This window comes from Microtus oregoni, unplaced genomic scaffold, assembly GCF_018167655.1.
Source record: "Microtus oregoni isolate MIOR12 unplaced genomic scaffold, Mior012 000036F_ref0000092, whole genome shotgun sequence".
NCBI classification, from domain to species: domain Eukaryota; kingdom Metazoa; phylum Chordata; class Mammalia; order Rodentia; family Cricetidae; genus Microtus; species Microtus oregoni.
In genome coordinates this window covers 556,704-579,445 of record NW_024543095.1, presented here as the reverse complement: position 1 = coordinate 579,445, position 22,742 = coordinate 556,704, and the positions used below count along the sequence as shown (strand labels likewise).

The 22,742-nt window shown below is 53.9% G+C and overlaps 2 protein-coding genes across 6 annotated transcripts; both read left to right on the top strand.

Annotated features, from left to right (window-relative positions):
• The first annotated feature begins 4,612 nt into the window (after positions 1–4,612).
• On the top strand, positions 4,613–12,091 carry LOC121432790 (EMILIN-1-like). Its single transcript, XM_041630924.1, has 8 exons — positions 4,613–5,180; positions 6,056–6,181; positions 6,551–6,771; positions 7,904–9,829; positions 10,216–10,332; positions 10,764–10,781; positions 10,907–11,044; positions 11,402–12,091. Exons 1-8 carry the CDS (start codon positions 5,011–5,013, stop codon positions 11,737–11,739), a joined length of 3,054 nt encoding a protein of 1,017 aa, XP_041486858.1. The 5' UTR covers positions 4,613–5,010; the 3' UTR covers positions 11,740–12,091.
• A 261-nt stretch (positions 12,092–12,352) lies between these two features.
• On the top strand, positions 12,353–22,573 carry LOC121432942 (ketohexokinase). Of its 5 annotated transcripts, XM_041631140.1 has the most exons (9): positions 12,353–12,807; positions 15,693–15,809; positions 17,652–17,786; positions 17,987–18,121; positions 19,707–19,779; positions 20,763–20,909; positions 21,872–21,960; positions 22,039–22,196; positions 22,284–22,573. In XM_041631140.1, the coding sequence occupies exons 1-9, from the start codon at positions 12,716–12,718 to the stop codon at positions 22,367–22,369; spliced, it is 1,032 nt and encodes a 343-aa protein (XP_041487074.1). In that variant the 5' UTR covers positions 12,353–12,715; the 3' UTR covers positions 22,370–22,573. The 5 variants fall into 5 exon arrangements, with proteins under 5 accessions (XP_041487074.1, XP_041487071.1, XP_041487072.1 ...); XM_041631137.1 differs by lacking the exon at positions 17,652–17,786; XM_041631138.1 differs by lacking the exon at positions 17,987–18,121.
• Positions 22,574–22,742: the final 169 nt, after the last annotated feature.

The window sequence follows — 22,742 nt, the reverse complement described above, 5'->3', positions numbered from 1 at the left end:
GTTTATGGCTGTCCATGCCTCTTCCCACTTCTTGCCCCAACCCCCACCCACTGTTCCCAGAAGTTTCCTATTTAGAAATCCCAGGCCTACTGCCCTCCACATAACATGGGTGAAACCCCAGGCGTGTTTTCCCCAGGCGTTCCTCCCTGAGCTGGTGTGTCCCCAGCTCCGCCCTGAAGGAATAATGTCTAGATTTTAGGATTACACATTATTATGCTTCATGTCTCCTGGAAAATTGGGGCAGATCCAAGTCCAACCACTTAGGTATGCTATTGAATCAGAATTAGACTTTAGTTTTCAAAGAAGCTGTACCTCAAGAAAAGGCCCAAGAAAGTACCTCAGATTTTAAGCTGAGCCAGGTCCATAGCATCCTAGACAACCACAGCTGAAAGGCACCTCCATGATTTGTCATTTCATTTATTTATTGGTAAATAAGTAAACCGGCCCAGAAGGTTATCTAGTCAAGGTCCCACAACTGGCTCCAGACAATGTCACCTGTTCTACCTCCCCCCACAGTAGGTAGCCTTAGGAGGTTGTCCAAAGGTCAGGGAGAAACGGGAAAAGATTTAGTTTAGAATTGCCCAGAAATGTCCTTTCTCTTTCCCTTCCTGTGCCTAGGTCAACGACTTTATCAGCCTTCAACGGGTCATTTGGCCTAGTGCCTAAAGGAGCTGAAATAAAACTGAACTAGACTCAGCGGAGAAATGACAAATCTCGATTAAAAGCCCCGATGGGAAAGTATGTGGGAAGTGAGGCGGCCAGGCCCCAGCCTGGCAGGACTTGGGGACGGTGCTAGGAAGATACTTATGAAACTTAATCTCTAATTTATATGATGGTTCTGTTGTTGCTGCCTTCTAAATAGGACTTCGCTATATAGCCCAGGCTGGCTTCAAACTCAGGATTCTCCTGCCTTTGTTGGGATTACTGGTGTGAGCAAGGACAGAACAAGAGTCCAGGGTCAGGTTTAGGAGGGAGAAATCCTTGGGAAAGGAGGGATATTGGTCTCTTGAGTCCCAGGATGGTCAGATCCTAAAGCATTATACCTGGAGAAAGGCCTAGAAGACATGCGTGTGTGTATGTGTGTGTGTGTGTGTGTGTGTGTGTGTACACGCACGTGCGCACGCGCACACACGTGCTTGCATTTGGGCAGCCATGAAGTTTGTCTTAAAACTTCTCGTGAGCTTGAATTCCCCATCTATGTTGGCATGACACAAGACACAATTCACACGATTCTCCTTCTTCCCGTCCATCATTTAGTCCTTTAACAGGAGACCTTAGATGTAAAATGTTCCTTATTTCTGAAGCTCCTTGCTATCCTGGCTCTGAGAACTTCAGTTCGTTGCTAAGTCAGTGATGGCTGAAATGGCCAAGATTTCCCACAGGCACTAGGTCACGGGAAATCCCCCACCTTACAGTTGGTATAAAAACAGACTCTCTCTTACTACAGGGACTTAGCATTTTGTGTGTGTGTGTGTGTGTGTGTGTGTGAGAGAGAGAGAGAGAGAGAGAGAGAGAGAGAGAGAGAGACAGCAATTCTGGCCAATTACGTTGGAAATGTGTGGCCACCTGCCAATACTACCACAGCAATGCGACTGCCACCATTACCACCACTACTTTATCCTAGCCAACACTGGTCCCCATTGCAACTTGCTTGCTCACCCCGAGGCCAGCAATTGGCATTTTCCTTGCCAGTGAAGGATGATCTGGAGATTTCACATTCATGTCAGACCCTAGGTCTTGGCTCCTAACTACAAGGCAAAGTGAAATGCGACCTCCTGCACTGACTTCTCAAAGCCAGCACTCTTCCACGTGACACATTTGCACTGTACAGCAGAATGGATGACACAAGAGCTCAGGGGAGGGACTGGGTGGCAGCTGGGCAGCAGCAAGAGGCAGGAGGATCTCTGTGAATTCAAGGCCAGCCTGGTCTACAGAGTGAGTTCCAGGATAAGCTCCAAAGCTGCAGAGAAACCCTGTCTCAAAAAAACCCAAAACAACAACAACAAAACCCAAGAAGGCTAGGCTGATTTTTTTGTTTGGTATGGTTTTTCAAGACAGTTTCTTGTCTAACAGTCCTGGCTATCCTGGAACTCGCTTTGTAGACCAGCCTGACCTCACAGAGATCTGCCTGACTCTGCCTCCTAAGTGCTAGGATTAAAGGTGTGTGCCACCACTGCCCAGCCTAGCTGATTTTTTATTTTTTGTAGAGTGATTTTTTTTTTTTAAGGTTGCCTGAAGGAAAGGAGAAGAAGAAAATTAGAAAACTCATAGTGGCAGTCAGGGCAATCTGAAGGGGAAGTGGGTTGGTTTCTGCCAGGGCCAGAGCCTGCAGCTGATGCAAAGACCAAGAGTCAAGGCTCCCACCTCCCACTGGCAGGGCCCCCAGGAACATCTTAAAGTCTTCCCGTGTGCCAGTTCCCAGGTCCCTGAAGAGCAAATACATTGCTGCTTCCACTGGTTTTTGATTTTTTTTTCCCAACACCTTGACTGGCATCAGTATTTCTTCTAGCCACCAAGGTCATATTCTAGGTCTGTGGCTCTCAGTCATGGACAGAAGTTGGTGACATTCATTCTCATGGCTTCCAATTAGCATTCTGTAAATGGTTCTCATTTAACTATTTTCTAGACAGTTATTTATTTCTACTAGAATGTATTACTCTATATTTTTTTCAGTATGTGGAGGCTAAGCCTACTCTTTCCAACCTCCTCCTTTTAGCTCAAGCTCTGGAACATTCTGTGATGTTTCCTTTATCTTCAGTCACCGAGCAGGCATAACCTTTCCTTCTTCCACGGTCACGATCACCAGCACAACCCTCAGCATCACTTTTCAGTGAAGAGTTTGGAGGAGGTCCTGGAGAGCAGACAGACCTCCAGGGGTGCTATGGGATGCATTCAGAGTTACAAGCTCCAGAAATTGAGGCTGAAGTCCTTGTAACCTCACTCTATCTGGGTTCACTGCACTTACTCACTCCAAATCTTGCGATCTAACAGACCGGCCAGTCATGGGAAGCCTTGCTCTCATTGGCCCATAATCTACCTCTTTTGACTCCTGCCTTGCTCCTTCCTAGCAATTAACAGCTGGCAGAGGCTGAGTATAGTAGTATCAGCACTCAGGAGGCTGAGGCAGGAGGATTCCCACAAGTTCTAGTCTAAAAGAAAAAGCCCTAAAATAGAGCAAGTAAGCCTTGATGGTGATGATGATTATTATTATTGACACTATTCTGGAATTTTTAAATTGTATTAATCCTCCCAAACCCAAGATGGAAGAAGTTATATTATCCCTGCGTTTGAGGTAGAAACTTCATTTTAACTCTTCCCTGAGCCTGAACTCTCTTCCCTTCCCTTGTCCCCATCCTTTCCTCCTCCTCCTATCCTGCCCACACTGTCCAAGTCTGCCTTTCCCAGCAGCTCTTCCTCCTACCCCCAACAGCCAGCTGTCTCTCCCCTGCTCTTCGCCAGCACACACATCATCCCTTTGTCCTGGCCTCTTGGCAATTGGTCTGTCCTGCTTCTGTGGTTGTCTGTTTGGGGGCCCTGTTCCATTCCCCCAACAGCCCACGTTGTTCCTTAACTGACAGTGACAGAGCTTTAGACTTGCCTTTGCGACATCGGCACCTATCCAGTGCCTGGCGGCAGCAGCCTCTCACAGCCACTGTCTGTACTTCAGCTTAGTCCTTCTAGTGTCCCCCGGGAGACGGAGGCCAAGAGCATACTACAGACAATGCAAAGGCAAGAGGCAGCAGGCCCCTCACCAAGATCTCTCAGGTTATGCTGAGGATTCTCTGTAGACGGCAGAGAGGTGACTGGTCCCCAAAACCAGAGAGCAACCAGGTCTCACCTCTACCTTCACCATAATCACCCGTCCTGGCTATAGCCTGACCTTTCCCAATGGCAGGCAGGAAGGAGATGGCCTCTCCTCTTGTCTCCTCCATTAGAGAAAGACTGCCCTTTGTCTTCTGATTCCTTCGTCTCCTCTCTCTCTCTCGGGTTTCCCACTGTCTCCATGGAGTGCCCCTGCCCCCACCTTTTTTCTCCCGAGTCGTTAGAATCACTTGGAATCTAATCTCAGCCATGTTACTGACTTGCTGTGTCACCTTGGACAGATGACTTACTTCCCCACCGTGAGCCTCTAAAAGGAGGCAGAAGGACCCAGGGATGATGAGGGGCTGCCGAGCCCCCATGTGTGCTATCCCCTGCACAGTCCTGCCTCTTGCTGTCCTCAGGGTTCCCTCTCTCTTCATCTTCTCCCACCGGTTCTGTTCTGACTGACCCAGGGGAGCTGGGACTCTGGCAGTGGTCCTAGCCACCAGCTCTGTGTCTCCTGTCCAGATTTGGTCCCAGCTCCATGTGGCCTGTCTGAGAGGCTGGCCTCAAGCCTGGCGGCAACTCCACATTTCTGTTTTTCCTTTTTTTTTTTTTGCCCCCCCCCCCTTTCCCGGAGTTAACAAGAAGCAGATGTGGCGCCCGATGGTTGGAGAGGTGGGGGAGGAAGGGGGAGGTTGGACCGCCAGCCAGACAGGGGGAAGGGAGGGGAAAGAAGGGAGGGAGGAGGCTGGCCCGCCCCGTGGTCACTCTTGTGCCTCTCAACAGCCACAGGGGCAAAGCTCTGTCATCCTTAGGATCCAGTCACCAGGGAACAGAACAGGGAGACCAGAAGAGGGCCAGCTGGAGCCAGGGGGTGGAGGCTCAGGAAACAGTCTCTGAGAGAGGCAGGGACCAGGCACGGGAGGCCAGGGGCCCAGAGAACAGACTCCCCTCAGAAGTGCAGAAGAGGAGAGCGGAAGGAACTGAGGGAGGGACAGACAGGAGCCCGAGGAGGAAAGAGGAGGGAGAGAGAGAGAGAGAGAGAGAGGTCAGGCCTAGCAGCCAAGGAGGAGGCGTGTGGCTGGGGGCTGCAGGCAGGAAGCGGGGGTCGGAGCTGGTTTAGCTGGCTGTCCCCTGGATTCACGGGTCTAGGCACCAGTGGTCAAGCCGGGATGTGTCTCTAAAGGCGGCAAGGAACACCTCACCATGGCCCCCAGCACCCTCTGGAGCTGCTATCTCTGCTACCTGCTGACCGTAGCCACGGAGGCTGCCAGCTACCCTCCTCGAGGTTATAGCCTCTACACAGGGGGCAGTTCTGCCCTCAGTCCTGGGGGACCCCAGGCCCAGAACTCACCGCGGCCTACCAGCCGCCACAGGTAAGAGTCTGTATCCCCGGCCAGGGCTGGAGGCTGTGTTTGGGGAAGGTTCTCAGAAGGTGGACAACAGGCTATCTCCCTAATGCAATGAAGAGGAGAGAGGACACCCATCCATCAATGACCCTCCCAAGTGCACCTTCCTGCGGGACTTTTCCCAGGACTTTGGTGGCCTAAGGGGGATCAGCTCACACCCCATCTCCCTACGAAGGCCTGCAATTGGGTGCCCAGGGAAACTACACTGAGGGGCATGAATCAGACCTTCCTGCCAACTGTGTACCAGCCAGCTCGGGATCAGCCAGATCTTTTGTCCCTCTCTAGGGCTTCCTCCACTAATGTATGACTCCCTCTGCTCTGCTCCTCCGTCTGGCTCCACAGCAGCCCACAGATTAGAAGTCAGTGTGAACGGGGCCAAGAGTGCAGCACCACAAGCCCCAGGGGGACGGAAACCATCAGTGGCTTATTCTCTACTTAACCATAGGCCGGACATCTGCCTGCCCCTGCTCTCCTCCGCAAGGGCTGGGTGGAAGCACCATGCGCAGGGGATTATCTCCAGTATCCCTGGTGGTTGGCTTACACAGCTGGGACTTGAGACAGGCCCAAGGAAGGGCACAAGGGAGCGTGAACTCTAGGGTGCCCAGGACCCCACAGTCATGAGACCTGACCTCCCTTTGTGTCTATTTTTTCTTCAGTCCTCCCTGTCTTGAAAAGTCTTTATCTACTATGATGACTAAGATATGGGACAGGGGCCGCCCTTGCAAACCCCCTACCTTTCACTGGTCCTCAAGACCCCTTCATCTTTTGACCCTCCTTCAGCCTCTGGGCCCGCTGGGGCTTGTGTCTTTGGTCCTTTGGCCCAGGTAGGGTTGTACCTACAGGAACTGGTGTGCCTACGTGGTGACTCGGACAGTGAGCTGCGTCCTTGAGGATGGAGTGGAGACCATCGTCAAGCCAGACTATCAGCCCTGTGGCTGGGGCCAGCCCCAGTGTCCCCGAAGCATCATGTGAGTCCCCCAACACATTGGGTACTTAGTGGGAGTTGGGCAAGGGCAGACAGCTGGTGGCTACTGTGCAAAGCAGGGAGTAGGGGGCAGGATAAGACTTTTTGAGAAAAGATTAGGGTCCTGGCTTAGTTGGGGAGCTGCTGCAATCATACTTCCCTTGTCCCCAATCTTTAGGCCTGTTGGTCAGGCCAGCATCATAGCCAGGAGCTCAGGGTTCTAGCACAGGGGAAGGGGAGGAAGAGCTGGGATTTAGCCCTTGGCTAAAAATCTGCTATCTGTCAAGTGAGCAAGGCCACACACAAACTGGCCAGTGAGGGAGACAACCTGGCAGAACCGAGAGAATACAAAGTCTCCCTCTCCTCTGGCCAGGTACCGGAGCTTCCTTCGCCCTCGCTACCGGGTGGCCTACAAGACAGTGACAGACATGGAGTGGAGGTGCTGTCAGGGATATGGGGGCGATGACTGCGGAGAGGGTCCTTCTTCTGCTCTGGGCCCTGCACCCGCCACGCCACACCCCCGGCCCAGGCCTGGGCGCCCCAACCTATCTGGCTCTAGTGCGGGCAGCCACCTCAGTGGGCTAGGGGGAGAAGGTGAGTCCCCATGTTACTAGGGATGGGGAGACCCCGGGTGGTAAAATGTGGGCCCCGCTGTGCTCCAACTTGGAGGGAGGTGGACAGAAAGGAGGTAATGACGTCACTGAGATTCTGCGTGTGTTTATGCCTGCGAGGGTTGAGTGTATTGTGTGGTGGGGGGCCAGGAGTGGGGGTAGATTGATTGAAAGACCTGAAAACCTAGAGCTGAATAAGAAGGCATAAAGAGGATTTGCTCACATACGCCCTCAAGCGGCCTTCCTAGTCCTTCCTAGTCGGGAAAGGTTATGGGAGAAGAATTCCTTTGAGAAGCTCTGTCTGTCCCCATTGAAGACAGTTAAGACTACAAATCCTAGCATGCATTGCACCTGACTACAGGTCCCAGGTCCCTTTCTGGCCCCTGGAGACTGCAGGTCCCAGAATGCAATAGTCCCTGTTGCATTTTTCTTTCCTATGTGTATGCGCTAGGACAGGCACACCGGATGCGTGCTCTTTTCCTGCCAAAGAGATAACTGAACTATAATTATGGAAACAGGAACTTCTGGCTGACTGGCTAGCCAGTCAGCACCCTGGCAGGCTTGCTGCAAAGGCTTCTTGTTTGTCCCTGTGGTGCTATAGGGAAATGCCCTGTCATTGCTACAGTGGCATGTGAAGTACTTCGCCTTCCCGTTTTGTACTGTTTGACAGCCCTAAGAGGGAGGACACATGGTGTCATTCTCATTTCCCAGATAAGGAAACAGTTTCCAAGAAGTCAAGAGGTCTTAAGGACAAGTGGAAACGATGTGGGTAGGTTTGGTGGCCAGATGGTCTGGATTTGAAATTTGACACGGCCCCCTTGTCAAACTTTTTTTCTCTTGCCCAAATCATCCAAAGGAATGCCTCTGACTCTTGCTGGGACTACCAGCCTAATTCCTCTGGTTCTTGGCTTCCCATGTCATCAAATGGCAAGAGTATCTGCCTAGTAGAAGTTTTTAAGAGCTGTGATTCAAAGCTGGGCTCAAGGCATTCGGTGAACAGTGTTTCCTTTCTTTTTTTCTCTTGCCCAAATCGTGCAAAGGAGAGCCCCTGACTCTTGCTGGAGTTGGGGGAGCAGGGCCTGGGCCCTCAGTCATTTGCTGTCCTCTGTTTTCAGGTCCTGGGGAATCAGAGAAAGTGCAGCAGCTGGAGCAGCAGGTACAGAGCCTGACCAAAGAGTTGCAAGGCCTTCGAGGTGTCCTGCAGGGAATAAACGGGCGCCTGGCAGAAGACGTACAGAGAGCTGTGGAGACAGCCTTTAATGGGAGGCAGCAGCCGGCAGATGCGGCTGCCCGTCCGGGTGTGCATGAAACCCTCAATGAGATCCAACATCAGCTGCAGCTCCTTGACAATCGCGTCTCCACCCATGACCAGGAGCTGGGCCACCTTAACAACCATCATAATGGAGACACCGGTGAAGGCGGCAGGTCCCCAGCCCCTGTCCCAGTCCCTTCTGGCCTTAGTGAGGAGGTTTTGCGGCAGCTGGACCGGCAGCTGCAGGAGTCTTGCTCCGTGTGCCTGGCAGGGCTGGATGGCTTCCGCCAGCAGCAGCAAGAGGATAGGGAGCGGCTGCGCACATTGGAGAAGCTACTGTCCTCCATGGAGGAGCGTCAGCAGCAGCACCTGGGACCTGCCATGGCCAGGAGACCCCCTCAGGAATGCTGTCCCCCAGAGCTGGGCCGGCGACTGTCAGAGCTGGAGCGGAGGCTGGATGTGGTGGCCGGCTCAGTGACAGTGCTCAGTGGGCGCCGAGGTTCTGAGCTGGGAGGAGCAGCTGGGCAGGGGGGCTACCCCCCAGGCTACACCAGCTTGGCCTCCCGCCTTTCCCGCCTGGAAGACCGGTTCAACTCTACCCTCAGTCCCTCAGAGGAGCAAGAGAAGGACTGGCCTGGGAGACCAGGGAGGGTGGGCCACTGGTTGCCTGATGCTTTAGGACGGCTAGAAAAGCTGGAGGCGCTCATGACCAATGTGAGCAGGGAGCTGGGTGGCCGCCTGGATCTGCTGGAAGAGCAGGTGCCAGGGGCAGTGCAGGCTTGCAGACAGCTCTGCTCTAGGGGCTCTGGGGAACAGGATTCTCGGGTCAGTGAGACCCTCAGTGCCTTGGAGCGCAGGGTGCTGGACAGCGAGGGCCAGCTACGGCTGCTGGGCTCAGACTTGCACAAAGTTGGAGCAGCAGGGGAGGCCCAACAGGCCATGTTGGAGGGACTGCAAGGGATTGTGGGTCGCCTACAGGAGCGCATGGACGCACAGGAGGAGACAGCAGCGGAGCTCCTGCTACACCTCAATCTTACAGCAACCCGGCTAAGCCAACTGGAGGGCCTGCTGCAAGCCCGCGGGGACGAGGGCTGTGGGGCCTGTGGCGGTGTCCAGGAGGAGCTGGGCCGCCTTCGGGATGGCGTGGAACGTTGCTCCTGTCCACTCTTACCTCCACGGGGCCCTGGAGCTGGCCCAGGTGTTGGAGGACCAAGCCGCGGGCCTCTGGATGGCTTCAGCGTGTTTGGGGGCAGCTCGGGCTCAGCCCTCCAGGCCCTGCAGGGAGAACTCTCCGAGGTCATCCTCACCTTTAGCTCCCTCAATGACACACTGCATGAGCTCCAGACCACTGTGGAGGGCCAGGGTGCCGATCTGGCCGACCTGGGGGCCACCAAGGACAGCATCATCTCCGAGATCAACAGGCTTCAGCAGGAGGCCACAGAGCACGTTACAGAGAGTGAGGAGCGCTTCCGAAGCCTGGAGGAGGGCCAGGCACAGGCGGGCCAGTGCCCTAGCTTAGAAGGGCGATTAGGCCGTCTTGAGGGAGTCTGTGAACGACTGGATACCGTGGCAGGGGGACTACAGGGCCTGCGTGAAGGCCTTTCTAGACATGTGGCTGGGCTTTGGGCTGCCCTACGGGAAAGCAACAGCACCAGTATCACACATGCAGCCCTGCTGGAGAAGCTGCTGGGGGGCCAGGAAGGCCTGGGCAGACGACTTGGTGCCCTCAACAGTTCCCTGCTACTCCTGGAAGACCGTCTGCAGCAGTTTAGCCTGAAGGATTTCATTGGTGAGGACGGAAGGCTTGAGAGGGTCCCCTTTCAAGCCCTTCCTTGTTCCCTTCCACCCTACAATAAACAGCAAGGAGGCCTGATCTTCGCCCCCCACCCCCACGTCTCCTCTTTGCCTTGCCCCAGTTATAGCCCTTACTGTGTCTCTGGGAGGCTGAAGTGTGCCTGCAGAGAAGCTGCCAGGGAAGCTGCCTTCCTCTGGTTGCTAAGAGCTGGGATGTGGCTCTGTCAGTCAGGTGCCTTGCCTGCAGCCCAGGGGGCCCCATGTCTCCACAGTCTTCTAGGCCCCTGTGTCTCAGCCGCCTCTCTAATGGGAACCGCCACCTCTCCTATCAATTGGAAACTCCCTGTACAGTTGTCCTTCAACTAGCTTTTGTCACCACAGGGCCTTCGGGCGAGGCTGGGCCCCCTGGGCCTCCTGGGCTACAGGGGCCTCCAGGCCCTGCAGGACCCCCAGGACTTCCTGGCAAGGATGGACAGAAGGGGCCCATTGGACCACCAGGTATAGTGGCTGAGACACTTGCTTCAACCAGGGTTGCCTCTCTCCCGGCAGCCCAGGCATAACGCTCCACATGGACGGAGCTTGGCTGAGAAGGGGAAAGGGACGAGGAAATGGGGGTTCCTAGTGTCTAACAGTGAGTAGAGAAGAAAGTGACTAGCAGCTGAGATGGCCATTTGGCTGCCGGGTATCTTGTTCTCCCTGCCATATTGCAGATTAATGCTTAGCCTACAAGGGCCATCTGGAGTATGCACAGCCCAGGGCTAAGGCTATGGCCCAGCAGCTGCACAGATTTGACCCTACTTATACTGTGCTTGGCACCTCACTCCTGCTGGGAAACACACCTACACTCAGAGTCCTGCAAGACAGCAACGTTTGAGGAGTGGCATAGGGAGAGATGCCCGACTCATTGTTGTCTCCTTTCCTTCTCACAGGTCCTCAAGGTGAACAGGGTAAGTTCTCACTAGACTCCGAAGGAGGAAATGAGCTTGGGATTGGAGGAGGCTAGTCCTTGGGCAACCTGGACAGTGGGGAAGGGTGCTGAGGTTATGAACTAACTCTTTCTACCCCTATTCAGGAGTGGAGGGAGCTCCAGCGGCCCCGGTGCCGAGGGTGGCATTTTCAGCTGCCCTGAGTTTACCTCGGTCGGAACCTGGCACAGTTCCCTTCGACAGAGTCCTGCTCAATGATGGAGGCTACTATGACCCAGAGACAGGTAACCTGGGAGCAGCTGAGGAAATGGGTAAGGTTGGGCAGTGCTAATGCCCCGCTCATGCCGCTGTAGACAAGTACATCTTTTCATGTTGTGAGTTAGAAAGACCTTTATTCCTCTCCATGCGTTTTCACCACAGCTGGACACCGAGAGAGTGGGGAGGGAAGGGGACTGACAGGCCACAGGTTTTTATAGGGACAGACTCCCGCGCGTCCAGCAGTAAGTGCTGGAGGTGCAGTCCAGTGGAACAGCTATGAAAGGACCAGCGGGCCTCTCCACAGAGGGGTGCTGTGCCCACTCCCTCCCTGAGAAACCTTCCCAGACACCGTCTCCCCTCCTGACTGTCATTCTTGTCCCCAGGTGTTTTCACTGCACCACTGTCTGGACGCTACTTGCTGAGCGCTGTACTAACTGGGCACCGGCACGAGAAAGTGGAGGCAGTACTGTCGCGCTCCAACCTGGGTGTGGCCCGCATAGACTCGGGAGGCTACGAGCCCGAGGGACTGGAGAATAAGCCTGTGGCTGAAAGTCAGCCCAGCCCGGGTGCTCTGGGCGTCTTCAGCCTCATCCTGCCGCTGCAGGTCGGAGACACTGTCTGCATCGACCTGGTCATGGGGCAGCTGGCACACTCGGAGGAGCCGCTCACCATCTTCAGTGGAGCCCTGCTCTACGAGGACACAGAGCTTGAACAGGTGTAGTCAGGGTCGGCCAGACCACCAAACTTATCCACAGAGGCCGCAGAGCCACCTGGGTCGCGGCTCCCCACCAAGGCTGGGGCGAGGCAAGTACGGGGACCACGCCCCGCTGCGGTTCAGGCGTCCAGAGCGGCCGCTCAGCACGCAGCGACTTCGTGGTCTCTGGGACCTAGGTGTCTCCTCTTGACTTTTGGCCTCACTGCCGTCCCCACCAGTACCCTCTCCAGGACCCAGGCTGCGGAAGAGGAATCGTCCCTCGCACCTTTTGTTTCCGCAATCCTCGGGGTCCAGGGCTTTCCCGAGCCCGCACCACCGTACTAATCTATTCAGGAATAAAGACACTTAATTTTTTTCTACAAAACATAGCTATTCTGCTCCGGTACTTGTTCGGGGGTAGATAAGGGACAGGACGGGAGGAGACGGAGTTTTATGGTGGGAACCCTGGCTGGTCTCGGTCTCCACTAAGGCGGGTCACGGCAGCCGGTCCTCCAGCGGCCGCCAGAGGGCGCAGGGCCAGCACCACCTTGCCGGCTGGCAGCGTTTCCAGTCACGTGAGGCTCGCTGGCCTGGCTGGGGCGGGGCTTCGGCTGGGAAGGGTGGGTCACAGCGGCGGGGACTCGGGGAGCGTGTGTGCTTCGGTGCTTCTACTGTGAAGGAGGGGTTTCAGTTGCCTGGGCCAGCTCGTCTGGGTGGTCCAGGGTCTGGAGTCAGCCGCAGGTGCAGAGGGACTGGAAAGTTGATGCATTAGTAGTGCGTTTTCGCTTTGCATTAGTGGGACTAGCCGGACTCTGTCTGACAACTGAGGCGGAGAAGTAAGAGGTTCTGCCATTGGCCGGATTAGGTAACTCCGGGAGGAGCTCTGCAGGCGGAGGAGGAGCCAGGACAGCCCCTGAGAAGCTGGGACACCTCCGGTTGATAAGAGGCAGAGCCCAGTAGGAATTCCCTCCGCTTGCTGGTAGGAAGCTTGGGGAGCACCCTCATGGAAGAGAAGCAGATCCTGTGCGTGGGGCTGGTGGTGCTGGACATCATCAATGTGGTGGACAAGTACCCCGAGGAGGACACGGATCGCAGGTAGGGGCGCCCAGGCCCCTCGGAGACCCCAGGGCCTCATAGCCCTGTTTTTGTGCCTGTCATTGCTAACTGGCTGCTAAGCCAGGGATATCCCCGTCCCCATGCAGTGAGGCATGAGTCCAGCTGGAGTGCGGGTGTTCTCTGCCAGGGGAGCCTAGGGGCTCTCAGCGGAAGTGAAGACAGGAGACTTGGAAGACATTAAAAATAAGACCCAGGGGTTTTGTTGTTTTCTTTTGACAGGGTCTTGCTATGTAGCTCAAGCTGTCCTAAACTCCTCCTTCAGTGTCTGGAATTAACTATAGTGCTGCACTGGGCTGGGACATGACTCTGTTAGCTGGTTCCCATCTCAACCCTAGGATCTAGTGGATTGTCAGAATCCCAGCTCTAGAGACTGGGCTGAAATGATTCTTCCCTCCCAAGGGCACAACAGCTGATAAGGTGCCATACTTTCTTCAGTTCCTCCTCCCTGCCAACCGCAAGCCTATGCACTTCCAATTTACCGCCTACTGCTAAAATAAAACACTGGGTAGCTAACAATGAGTGATTAAATTAAATCGCTCACAAACATTTAAGAGCCTGGCGTTTGAGCTTTGCCTAGCTCAGGGCTGGCTGGCAGCGTAAGCAAACCTGGAGCCTCTCAGGGTTAGATAGGAAGAAACTTGGCTCAAGTTTTTTCCTGACACTAAGTGCCAAAAGAAGTCTACCAGAAGTCTTTTTACAAATACAGGCGAACATCTTAGTGAATGTACTCTGAACATCCACCAGTTGTCTGGTGGAAGCTGAAGTGTCCTTTGACAGATTTTATCTTTATTCCTGATAAGGGCCACTCCATTGTGCTGCCAGGCTGTGAAGGCATGGCTACGGGGTGGAACATTGGCTTTCTCAGATTGTCTCTTGGCTATTAGTTGCCTCAGCGAAGAACTGGGCGAAAGCAAGTTCAAGGCTGGCCTCTGGCAAGACACTGAGCGCTGAAAGCAATGAACTTACAGAGGTGGGGAGGCTGGGTGCTCTTGGCGTTTTGAATTCAGAGTATTGTCCCCTGTGCTGTCTCGGGCTCCCTGGGAACTGTGAAAGCACCATTCCGATCCTTTCCTTAGATGAGGAAGCTGAAGATTTGGAGGAGCCGAACCGTGTTTATCAGGCCACATACCAAACAAGTGTCAGGGCAGTGACTACAGCGCACATCTCCAGTGCGTACCCTTTCTGTCTCTGTCACCACCTGGCCCATGGAGTTTAGCCTTTGCTTTGAGTTGCTTTATTTGCCCAAGGTTAGAGCCCTTGCCAGGGGTGCAGGGATAGTGGTGAAGGGGGAGATCCAACCTACTTACTGAAATAGAGCCACCCCTACAACTTGGTGCTCGGTAGGGAGATAAGGTTTTCTTCTCTCTCTTTAAAAAAAAAGAAGGTTTATTATTTTTATGTATGTGAGTGTTCTGCCTACATGTGTGTGCACCACATGTAATCTTGGTGCCTGAAGAGGTCGAAAGAGGACACTGAATCCCCTGGAACTAGAGTTACAGACGGTTGTGTGCACAGTGTGGGTGCGGGGAGTTGAACCTGGATCCTCTGCAAGAGCAACAAGTGCTCCTAACTGCTGAGGAGCCCTCTCCAGCCCTCCTCTCTCTCTTTAATTGACGTGTCTGTTTTTATTTTATATGCACTGGTGTTTTGCCTGCATGTATGTCTGTGTGAGGGTGTCAGATCTCCTGGGCTGGAGCTACAGATGGTTGTGAGCTGACAAGCAGGTGCTAGGAATCGAACCCAGTCCTCTGGAAGAGCAGACAGTGCTCTGTGCTCTTAACTACTGAGCCATCTCTCTGGCCCTGTATTTCAGATTTATTGACTTTATGTGTATGAGCATTTTGTCTGCATGTATGTATTTGCACCACTTGTGTCCCCGATGCCTGTAGAGGGGAGAAGAGGGCTTTGGATGCCCTGGACTGGAAGCATGGATGGTTATGAGTCACTGTGTGGGTGCCGGGAACTGAATCCTGGTCCTCTGCAAATGCTCTGAACCACTGAACCATCTCCCCAGCCCTAGGCTTTTTCTTATTCCAGGAGAACTCGTGTGTTTCTGCCTCCCAGTTCTCCAGGGATTGTATTTGAATCAGAAGACATGCAGCACCACACTCTGCTAGAACCAAACACCACATTCCCTTGAGCTTGTTTGCCTGAAGGCTAAGAGAAGGGGGACCCTTTATCCCCTGCTGATAGGACAGGTTCCATGTGGAAAGTAGATACTGTCAGAGGTGCCTCTGGAAGAGCCCCCCCCCTTGTTTGTCAGGTTCCTGCCCTCAGGGTGTACCCCCCTCTGCAGACCTGTGGCTGTGTAACATGTCTATCTCTGGGTTCTGTTGAGCCACCCAGAAGAGCAAGACTGAATAGGACCCAATCCTTTCTGACATCTCCACCCCACCTGACCCAAGGACTCTCAGAGCTTGGGTGGGGTTCACAGTCGGAGATGACCTGAGAGGTGACTCCTGTTTCCCAGAGTGCATGCTGAGGAGGGAAAAAAATCCCCACGCTGAGCACTTCTGCACAGCTTGAAGCTTCATCAGGACCTTGAAGGGTTTCACTGTGACATCTCATTGCCACTGAGGAAGAGATGTCCCAGAATTGAGAGGGCCCCAGCAGGTTTCCTGGTTCACTAAAAACAGGTGGACACAGTTACACACTTGAATACAGCCCAAGATGGGGTGGGGGCAGACCCGCAGCCCAGCCCTGTCCCATGACTGAGTCTCAGCAGCTCCGTTTAGAAACTGAGCTGAAACAGATTCATCACGGCTCTTGCACTCTGTGGACTCGTACACCGGGGCCCGGGGTTGGTCCTGCTTCCCCCAGGACGGGTCTGCTGAGGCTGCGGGGATGTGCCTTGTGCTTTCCAGGTGCCTATCCCAGAGATGGCAACGTGGAGGCAACGCGTCCAACTCCTGCACTGTTCTTTCTTTGCTCGGAGCCCGCTGCGCCTTCATGGGCTCGTTGGCCCCTGGCCATGTTGCCGAGTAAGTTGGAGAGGAGGGAGTAGCTGTTGAGGGGATGCTTGCCTGCAGGGTAGGGTGAGAGGAGAGTTGCCTGAACCCTGGGTGGGCAGGGTAGAAGAATGGTGGGTGGTGACCCACAGGGGAGTCCCAGATTCCTTGATCCTTCTGGGGTGATCCATCTGCTGGTCGGGTGCTAACCCCATTCCTGTAAGGGTTCCGTTTCCACAGCCTGATGCAGAGCCTGCTTAGACTGCCCACCACCTCCCACCTCCTTCCTTGCTTGAATCTGCCTTTGCCCTTCTCACGACCCTTATCCTTGCTGTGTTTGATGTAAGAGGCAATTAGGGGACATGCTGTACCCTTCCCTGCCTCTGGGCATCCAGCATCCATGGTCACAGGATGAGGGCCCACAGCTGAGGATTAGGGCCACTGCCCATGTCCTCACTGTAAGTAAGTACGAAGAGCACACTGCTCAGGACATCCTGAGGTCACGTGTTAGCATTGGGCCCAAAACCCATTTATGGTGGAGGCCGCGGTCCACAAGTGACCCACGCGCCTTCTCCATGTCAACTACAAGCAAGGACTCGAGAGCCCTTTGACTCCTGGCACTGTCAACTCAGCACACACTTATCGGGAGGAGTGGCCCATACTTTGCCCACTGCGGGCACTGGGGCGGACTGCCAGGTTTCTGGACTGTAAAGCAGAGCCCTTTGATCCCTAGTTTGAGGGGGATGTTGCCAGTCAAATTCCCAGTCTTGGTGAACTGGAACAAAGCGAAAAGAGTGAGCGACCCTGTCCTGCAGATGGGACAGTAGTTCCTTCCTACTGGATCTTGTTTAGATGGCGGGCTCTCCTTCATGGAGCAATCATATTGGTGTGTGAGCTAGGCAGAGTTCTCTCTACGCATTCAGCAAACATTTAATGAGCACCTACCATGGGCCAGGCATGGTGGGTGCAAAAAGTCAGTTAGCAAGCCAAACCATATTTCTAATGCTTTGGGGGGAAACTCTAAAGGGACCCTCAAGTAGTCAAGGGATGATGCACTGTGTGGGTCCTACAGCTCGGTCCAGGTTAGGTGCTGCTGAAAGGGAGTCTGCTCATAGGGCAGCTGGGCCGCTGGGCACAGTTGCTTGCTCTGGGGTTTCCTGGGAGGAGTGTCACCAGCCTCCCTGCTGTCCTGATGGGCTAATCTTGACGTGGTGTCCCTAGGCTCATTCTAAGGAGAGGGCATTGTGTGAACTCGTCCTGGACCAGGTGCATATTTACAGGCCTCCCACAACTGCACCACCAGTCCATTGCCCATAGGGGCTAGTTCACATCTGAGAAGCCAGTACTGAACAGGTCCCTTTAGCCATCACCACTTCCAGGATGGTCAGCTGGGAGGAAATGTAAGATGAGGTACCATGGCAAGATTGGAAGGGACCCCAGAAAGCATCATGCCAAGAGGATGAACACGCAGAGGGCAGCTGGGAGGGGTGCAAAGTATCGCCTTGATGTTTAATTATTAATTCTGCCTGGGTCTCACAGGAACCAGGCCACACGACTCACGCACAATGAGTTCAATACAGGCTCTGGGCCCCAACTCTACCTGTACCCCTTCTAGCTTTAAGGGTGGGGGGCGAAGCTTGAACTGGACTGAGACTGACCTGGAATGTTGGTGTTCCTACTTCTCTGCTACCCAGGCTCTGCACCCTGCCTCTTCTGCCCCCTGCCATCATGACCTGTGGCAGGTCTGAGATTGCCAGTCCCCTCCTACTTCCTCTGTTCATCCTCTTGCCTTTCAGGGTCCCTGGTGGCCCTCCCTTCTAGTTCCCTAAACTCTTGCCAAACTGCCCTTCCGGGGGGGTTACTCCACCCCGGCAGTTTTGTCCTGGATGACCTCCGCCGACATTCTGTGGACCTACAATACGCGGTCCTTCAGACGGAGGGCTCCATCCCCACCTCGACGGTCATCATCAACGAGGCCAGCGGTAGCCGCACCATCCTGCACGCCTACAGGTTTGTACAGCTGTCTGCGCTTTGCCAGCTGCTGTCGCTGCTGTTGCTGCCGTCGCTACACTCGTAGGACAGGACCTTTCTTCTTTCACAGGCCCGTGTGCGCCAGTGCACCCTTCCCACTCCTGGGGGAGGTCTAGGCTATGTGTAGCTCTAACCTGTGTCTCCTTGCCCTCTCCCTGGCTCGGGTCCCTCCCCCAAAGCTTCCTGGTGGCTGACTTCAAGCAGAGGGGCGTGGATGTGTCTCAAGTGGCCTGGCAGAGCCAGGGAGATACCCCTTGCTCTTGCTGCATCGTCAACAACTCCAATGGCTCCCGTACCATAATACTCTACGACACGTAAGGGCCCCTTGGCCTTGCCCTACCACAACCCACCAATCAGTGCCCACTCTGACCACTGGGCAAACCAATGGCTTAACGCCCATGGCTTCTCTACACCAGAAATTGTCCCCATGACAAACTGTTGGGAAATTTTTTAAATTGTTTTCAATTAGGGGAAAAGAGAGGTGGGAAGGGGTCAGCTCTGCCCTGCTTGGTAATTTGTTCTTGCCCAGCACAAGGGTGGGCAAGCAGGCAGACCTGTAAAACTGTAATTGATGATATGATTGCTTCAAAATTAGTCAATCAGCAGCTTGGGTCTGGGTGTGGGAGATGGAGACAACCCATATAAATAAAGCCTTGAAGGGCTAAGGGACCCACTGGGATTTCTAGGGCCAACCCCAGAGTTTTTGAGCCTGCAGCATGGCATCAAGGAGCTGAGGTTTGGGCCCCTCCAAAGGTCCTGGTAGGATGAAACCAAACAGCACACACCACTGGTATGCACGGCTGAAGGAAGGGGAAAGGGAACGTCAGGACTGTCTAATAATACACAGACGAGCATTCCTTTTGAGTCCCACTCCCAGGTGCCTCCTGGACAAACCCAGAAATTCAGTTTAGCAAGAACCCCAGTACATGGCAGATACTGGACAAAGGCTGGCAGGGGGACAAGGCTAAGGGCCCTAGGGTTCATGCCTTCCTTACTACTGAGCATGCCCACTGGGCCTAGGTAAGCTATGTACATCTCAAGGGTTAGTGGGCATTCACATATTAAAGGTGACTTTCAGATTAGTTGATCTTTGTCATCTGCTTGATAAGCAAGTGTTGATCAGCAGCGACTCTGATCAAGGACGCACGTGGTACTCTCAAGCAGAGACAGGAGGAGCCCGGGAGAAGTGTTCATTGCCTTCTGGCCTGGGTCCAGGTATATTCTCGTACATCGCTCCAACTGCAGCAGGCCCCGTAGGCTAAGGACTTTTCAGTCCTGTGTACCGATGAGAAAGCAGTCTCAGAAAGGTCCACGCCACTAGCGAAGTGGATGGAAGGTGCCGCGCGGCACTACAGAGGTCACAGGCTGTGCGATCAAGGCGTGTCGAGGCCAACGCTTTCCTGGGTTTCCACACCTAGACCAGCCAAACATGAACTCTTCCTCAGAGTGCCAACTTTGACCTTAGGGATGAAGTGTAAAGCGCAGCTCGGGACGTGTTCCCTCACTGGCAAATTCCCAGCTGGAGACAGTCACTAAGGAAAGTTCGGGCTGGGCTTTGTAATTCGCGGGGCCATTGCACGCTGGGAGCTGTGTGCTCCAGCGAAGGGCCTTCTGGGAAATGTAGTTTCTTGCACTCTAGGGGCTGTGATTTCCGAGGACCGCTGAGGGGGACTGTCACAGGTTGCAGTTGTGTTTATCCTTAGATAACCGTTAAACACCTAAATTCCAAAACAAACAAACAAACAAAAAACCCATAGCAAAGTGGGATAGGGCTCAGCTCTGTGCTTCCCAGCTTCCTTCCATGCTGCAGGTATCTCTACCAGGCACAGGGTCCGGTCAGAGAACCTAGCCATGGTTGACCTCACCATGCTTCTCTTTCCTTCCTGTCTGGTGATGTAGGAACCTGCCAGATGTGTCTGCCAAGGACTTTGAGAAGGTTGATCTGACCCGGTTCAAGTGGATCCACATTGAGGCAAGCCCTGCCCCACCTGTGTTCCTAGGGGCTTAGCCTGTCATGGTCAGCCTCTTCCATGATTTCTTTGAACCATGGAGTACTATCAGGATAATGAATAGCCCTCCCCCATTCCTCTCCACCCTTTCTTATGTTTTCCTCTGAGGAAACTGAGGTGCAGAAAGACCGGGGGATACATCATATAGGCACAAGGCAAAAGTCAAGGCTGGCTCCCTCCTGGTATTGGCCTCTGCTGGCTGCTTAGGAGTTGACTTCTTTCACTTCTGAGGAGACAGGAAGGAGAGGGCCTGAAGGGAACTAGAACCTTCTTTTCAAGGGAGAAGTTTTAGGATCCAGATGGGAGGAAGCCTTGAGAAGTCCAGGCTTGTCATTTGACTTAATGTAGTTTCTTCTCGTGTCTCTCCACCTCCTATCTCTTCCTATCTCCATCTCCTCTTCACTTTCTCACCTCTTTTCTCTCTTCTCTCTTTGTTCTCTCTCTCTCCCTCTGTTTGTCCCTTTGGGATTTTTGTTGTTTGTTTTTTTTTTTTTTTGAGACACGGTCTGACTGTAGGCCAGGCAGATTTTGAACTCACAGCGATCGGACCAACTCAGTTTCTGTACTCTGGATTAGAGGTGTGCGCCACCACACCCAGTTGCTCTTTGCTTTCTTGTTTCTTTCTCCACCACGGCCTTTCCAGGGTCTTAGTATGTAGGTCAGCTTGATCCGGAAGTCACAGTCCTTCCTGCCTCAATCTCCCAAGTGCTGTGGTCACAGACGTGCAAAGTCCAGCCTCTTTTATTCTTCAGTCTCAATTTCAAAATGGAAAATTAGGCTGATCAGGTCTGCCAGGCCCATGACAGTCCTAGAATTATGCTTCTCCAGTGGAATTCCAGCCCATGTTCCTCCTACCCCTCTCCCTCCTCACCCAGAGTTCCTGATAACAGGGAGGGAAGAAGGAACTCTTAGCAGCCAGGCTCTGATCTGCCTTGTCCTGCCCCAGGGCCGGAATGCATCCGAACAGGTGAAGATGCTGCAGCGGATAGAACAGTACAATGCCAAGCAGCCTCTGTCCCAGAGAGTTCGGGTGTCCGTGGAGATCGAGAAACCCCGGGAAGAGCTCTTCCAGCTGTTTTGCTATGGTGAGGTGGTAAGTGCCCTGCAGCTTCTCTTGGTCACCTCTAGCTGACTGGATTCTTAAGAGAACTAGAGAGAACCCTGGTCCTGCCTACCAGGCTCTGAGTATCAGCTTGGCAGCTCCCAGCAGGTCACAGCTCCTCGGTTATGGTAGCTGGAAGTAGCTCAAAAGTAGAGCATTCCTACTTAGGTAAATACATAGGAGTGAGGATGGACAGAACGCAGACAGCCATGGGCATCTCCTTGCGCCCCATCCCCCACCCCCAGTATTTCCCTCTGCAAAATGAAGAAGGGAACCTCTGTGCTCCGAGGTTCCCAGTTGTTTTGTGCCCCCCCCCCCATAGGTGGCAGGTTGTGAGAGCCATGGCAATGAGAGGAGGGTGAGGAGGAGCGTGGTACAAAGAAGATTTAGACAGGACTGTGTGTAAGGAAACTGAGGCCATAATCCCGGGATCACAGCTAAAGCTAGTTGGACACTGTCTGGACGCTGTTCATTGGCCTTGGTGCACAGTTTAAAATATGTCAGGCTGATCCTCCCTCCCCCAGAACTGTCTCTAGGGACTCTAATATGAAGCCACTGTGGAGAGGGCTCTAGAGCCCCGGTTGCCTTATTTTACTGATGAAGAAACTCTCCCTGAAGGGTTAGGCTGTGCGGGGAGCAGACAAAACAGAACCCACTCTTGAGAGCCAGCCTGGTTTGATTTCACCCCAAGATGGCGCTCCAGGCTCTTTCTGGGTTTTGAATTACCTCAGCCCATAATAAAAATACCAGGCCCACAGTGTCACAATTCACAGACTGTATTTTAGCACAGCTTAAGCAAGCATAAAATGCGTCCCTGTGGGCTGTGTCCCTGTGGGATGCCATGCAAGGCATTTACATGACTTAAGTCGGAAGTGTTGTGCCAGAAGAGATTATAACTTGGAGGTAACACTGGCCGGCTGTAGCGAGTGACTCATCAAAGTGACTGCCCGCAGGTGTTTGTCAGCAAAGACGTGGCCAAGCACCTGGGGTTCCAGTCAGCCGCAGAGGCCCTCAGAGGCTTGTATGGTCGTGTGAAGAAAGGGTGAGTGAGGAGGCCAGGGAGGAGCCTGAGGGGGCTGGGGGATGAAGGGGATCAACACCCACTGAGTGGGTCTTACAGGGCTACACTGGTCTGCGCCTGGGCTGAGGAGGGCGCCGATGCCCTGGGCCCTGATGGCCAACTGCTGCACTCGGATGCCTTCCCACCGCCCCAAGTAGTAGACACCCTGGGGGCTGGAGACACCTTCAACGCCTCTGTTATCTTCAGCCTTTCGAAGGGTGAGTCCCTCAGCCTGGGATCAGGGCAGGGCCGGGCTCGTCCCTCTCTGAATGCCAGGCTGACCCTGCCACTTGTCTCCTCTCCAGGAAACAGCATGCAGGAGGCCCTGAGATTCGGCTGCCAAGTGGCTGGCAGGAAGTGTGGCCTGCAGGGCTTTGAGGGCATTGTGTGAGAGGTGGGCAGTAAGAGGCACCAGCTCAACACCTCAGAGGCTGGCACCATTGCCTGCCATTGCCTTTTCCACTTCAGCCAGCCTGGCATCCAGCTGCCCCGTTTCCTGGGCAGGTGGCGTCTGTGGAGAGAACTCTGTCTGTGTTCATGTTTCTGGATACCTCCAACTCCATTCTGTAGATGCTCGGAGCAAATAAACCTTCCCCAAGCCAGCTTTGTCTGTCTGATTTTTGTTATTGGTCTATTTTTGTTTTCTGTCTGCTCATGCAGCCCAGGGTTGGTCATGAACTTGACGTTTCAGCCTCCCTGTGCTGGAATCACAGGCCCGGCTCATTTGTCCTTCTTGATGTTCAGACTGCTCTGGTTGAGATTCC

What these genes read in the sequence shown, in the direction of transcription:
- LOC121432790 (XM_041630924.1), top strand. Translation starts at nt 5,011, where the DNA reads ATGGCCCCCAGCACCCTCTGGAGCTGCTATCTCTGCTACCTGCTGACC. An exon ending in TAGCCTGAAGGATTTCATTG is followed by an intron (nt 9,830 to 10,215) that starts GTGAGGACGGAA and finishes TTGTCACCACAG; the next exon opens with GGCCTTCGGGCGAGGCTGGG. An exon ending in CTACTATGACCCAGAGACAG is followed by an intron (nt 11,045 to 11,401) that starts GTAACCTGGGAG and finishes TCTTGTCCCCAG; the next exon opens with GTGTTTTCACTGCACCACTG.
- LOC121432942 (XM_041631140.1), top strand. Translation starts at nt 12,716, where the DNA reads ATGGAAGAGAAGCAGATCCTGTGCGTGGGGCTGGTGGTGCTGGACATC. An exon ending in ACCATAATACTCTACGACAC is followed by an intron (nt 18,122 to 19,706) that starts GTAAGGGCCCCT and finishes CTGGTGATGTAG; the next exon opens with GAACCTGCCAGATGTGTCTG. An exon ending in TGTTTTGCTATGGTGAGGTG is followed by an intron (nt 20,910 to 21,871) that starts GTAAGTGCCCTG and finishes GACTGCCCGCAG; the next exon opens with GTGTTTGTCAGCAAAGACGT.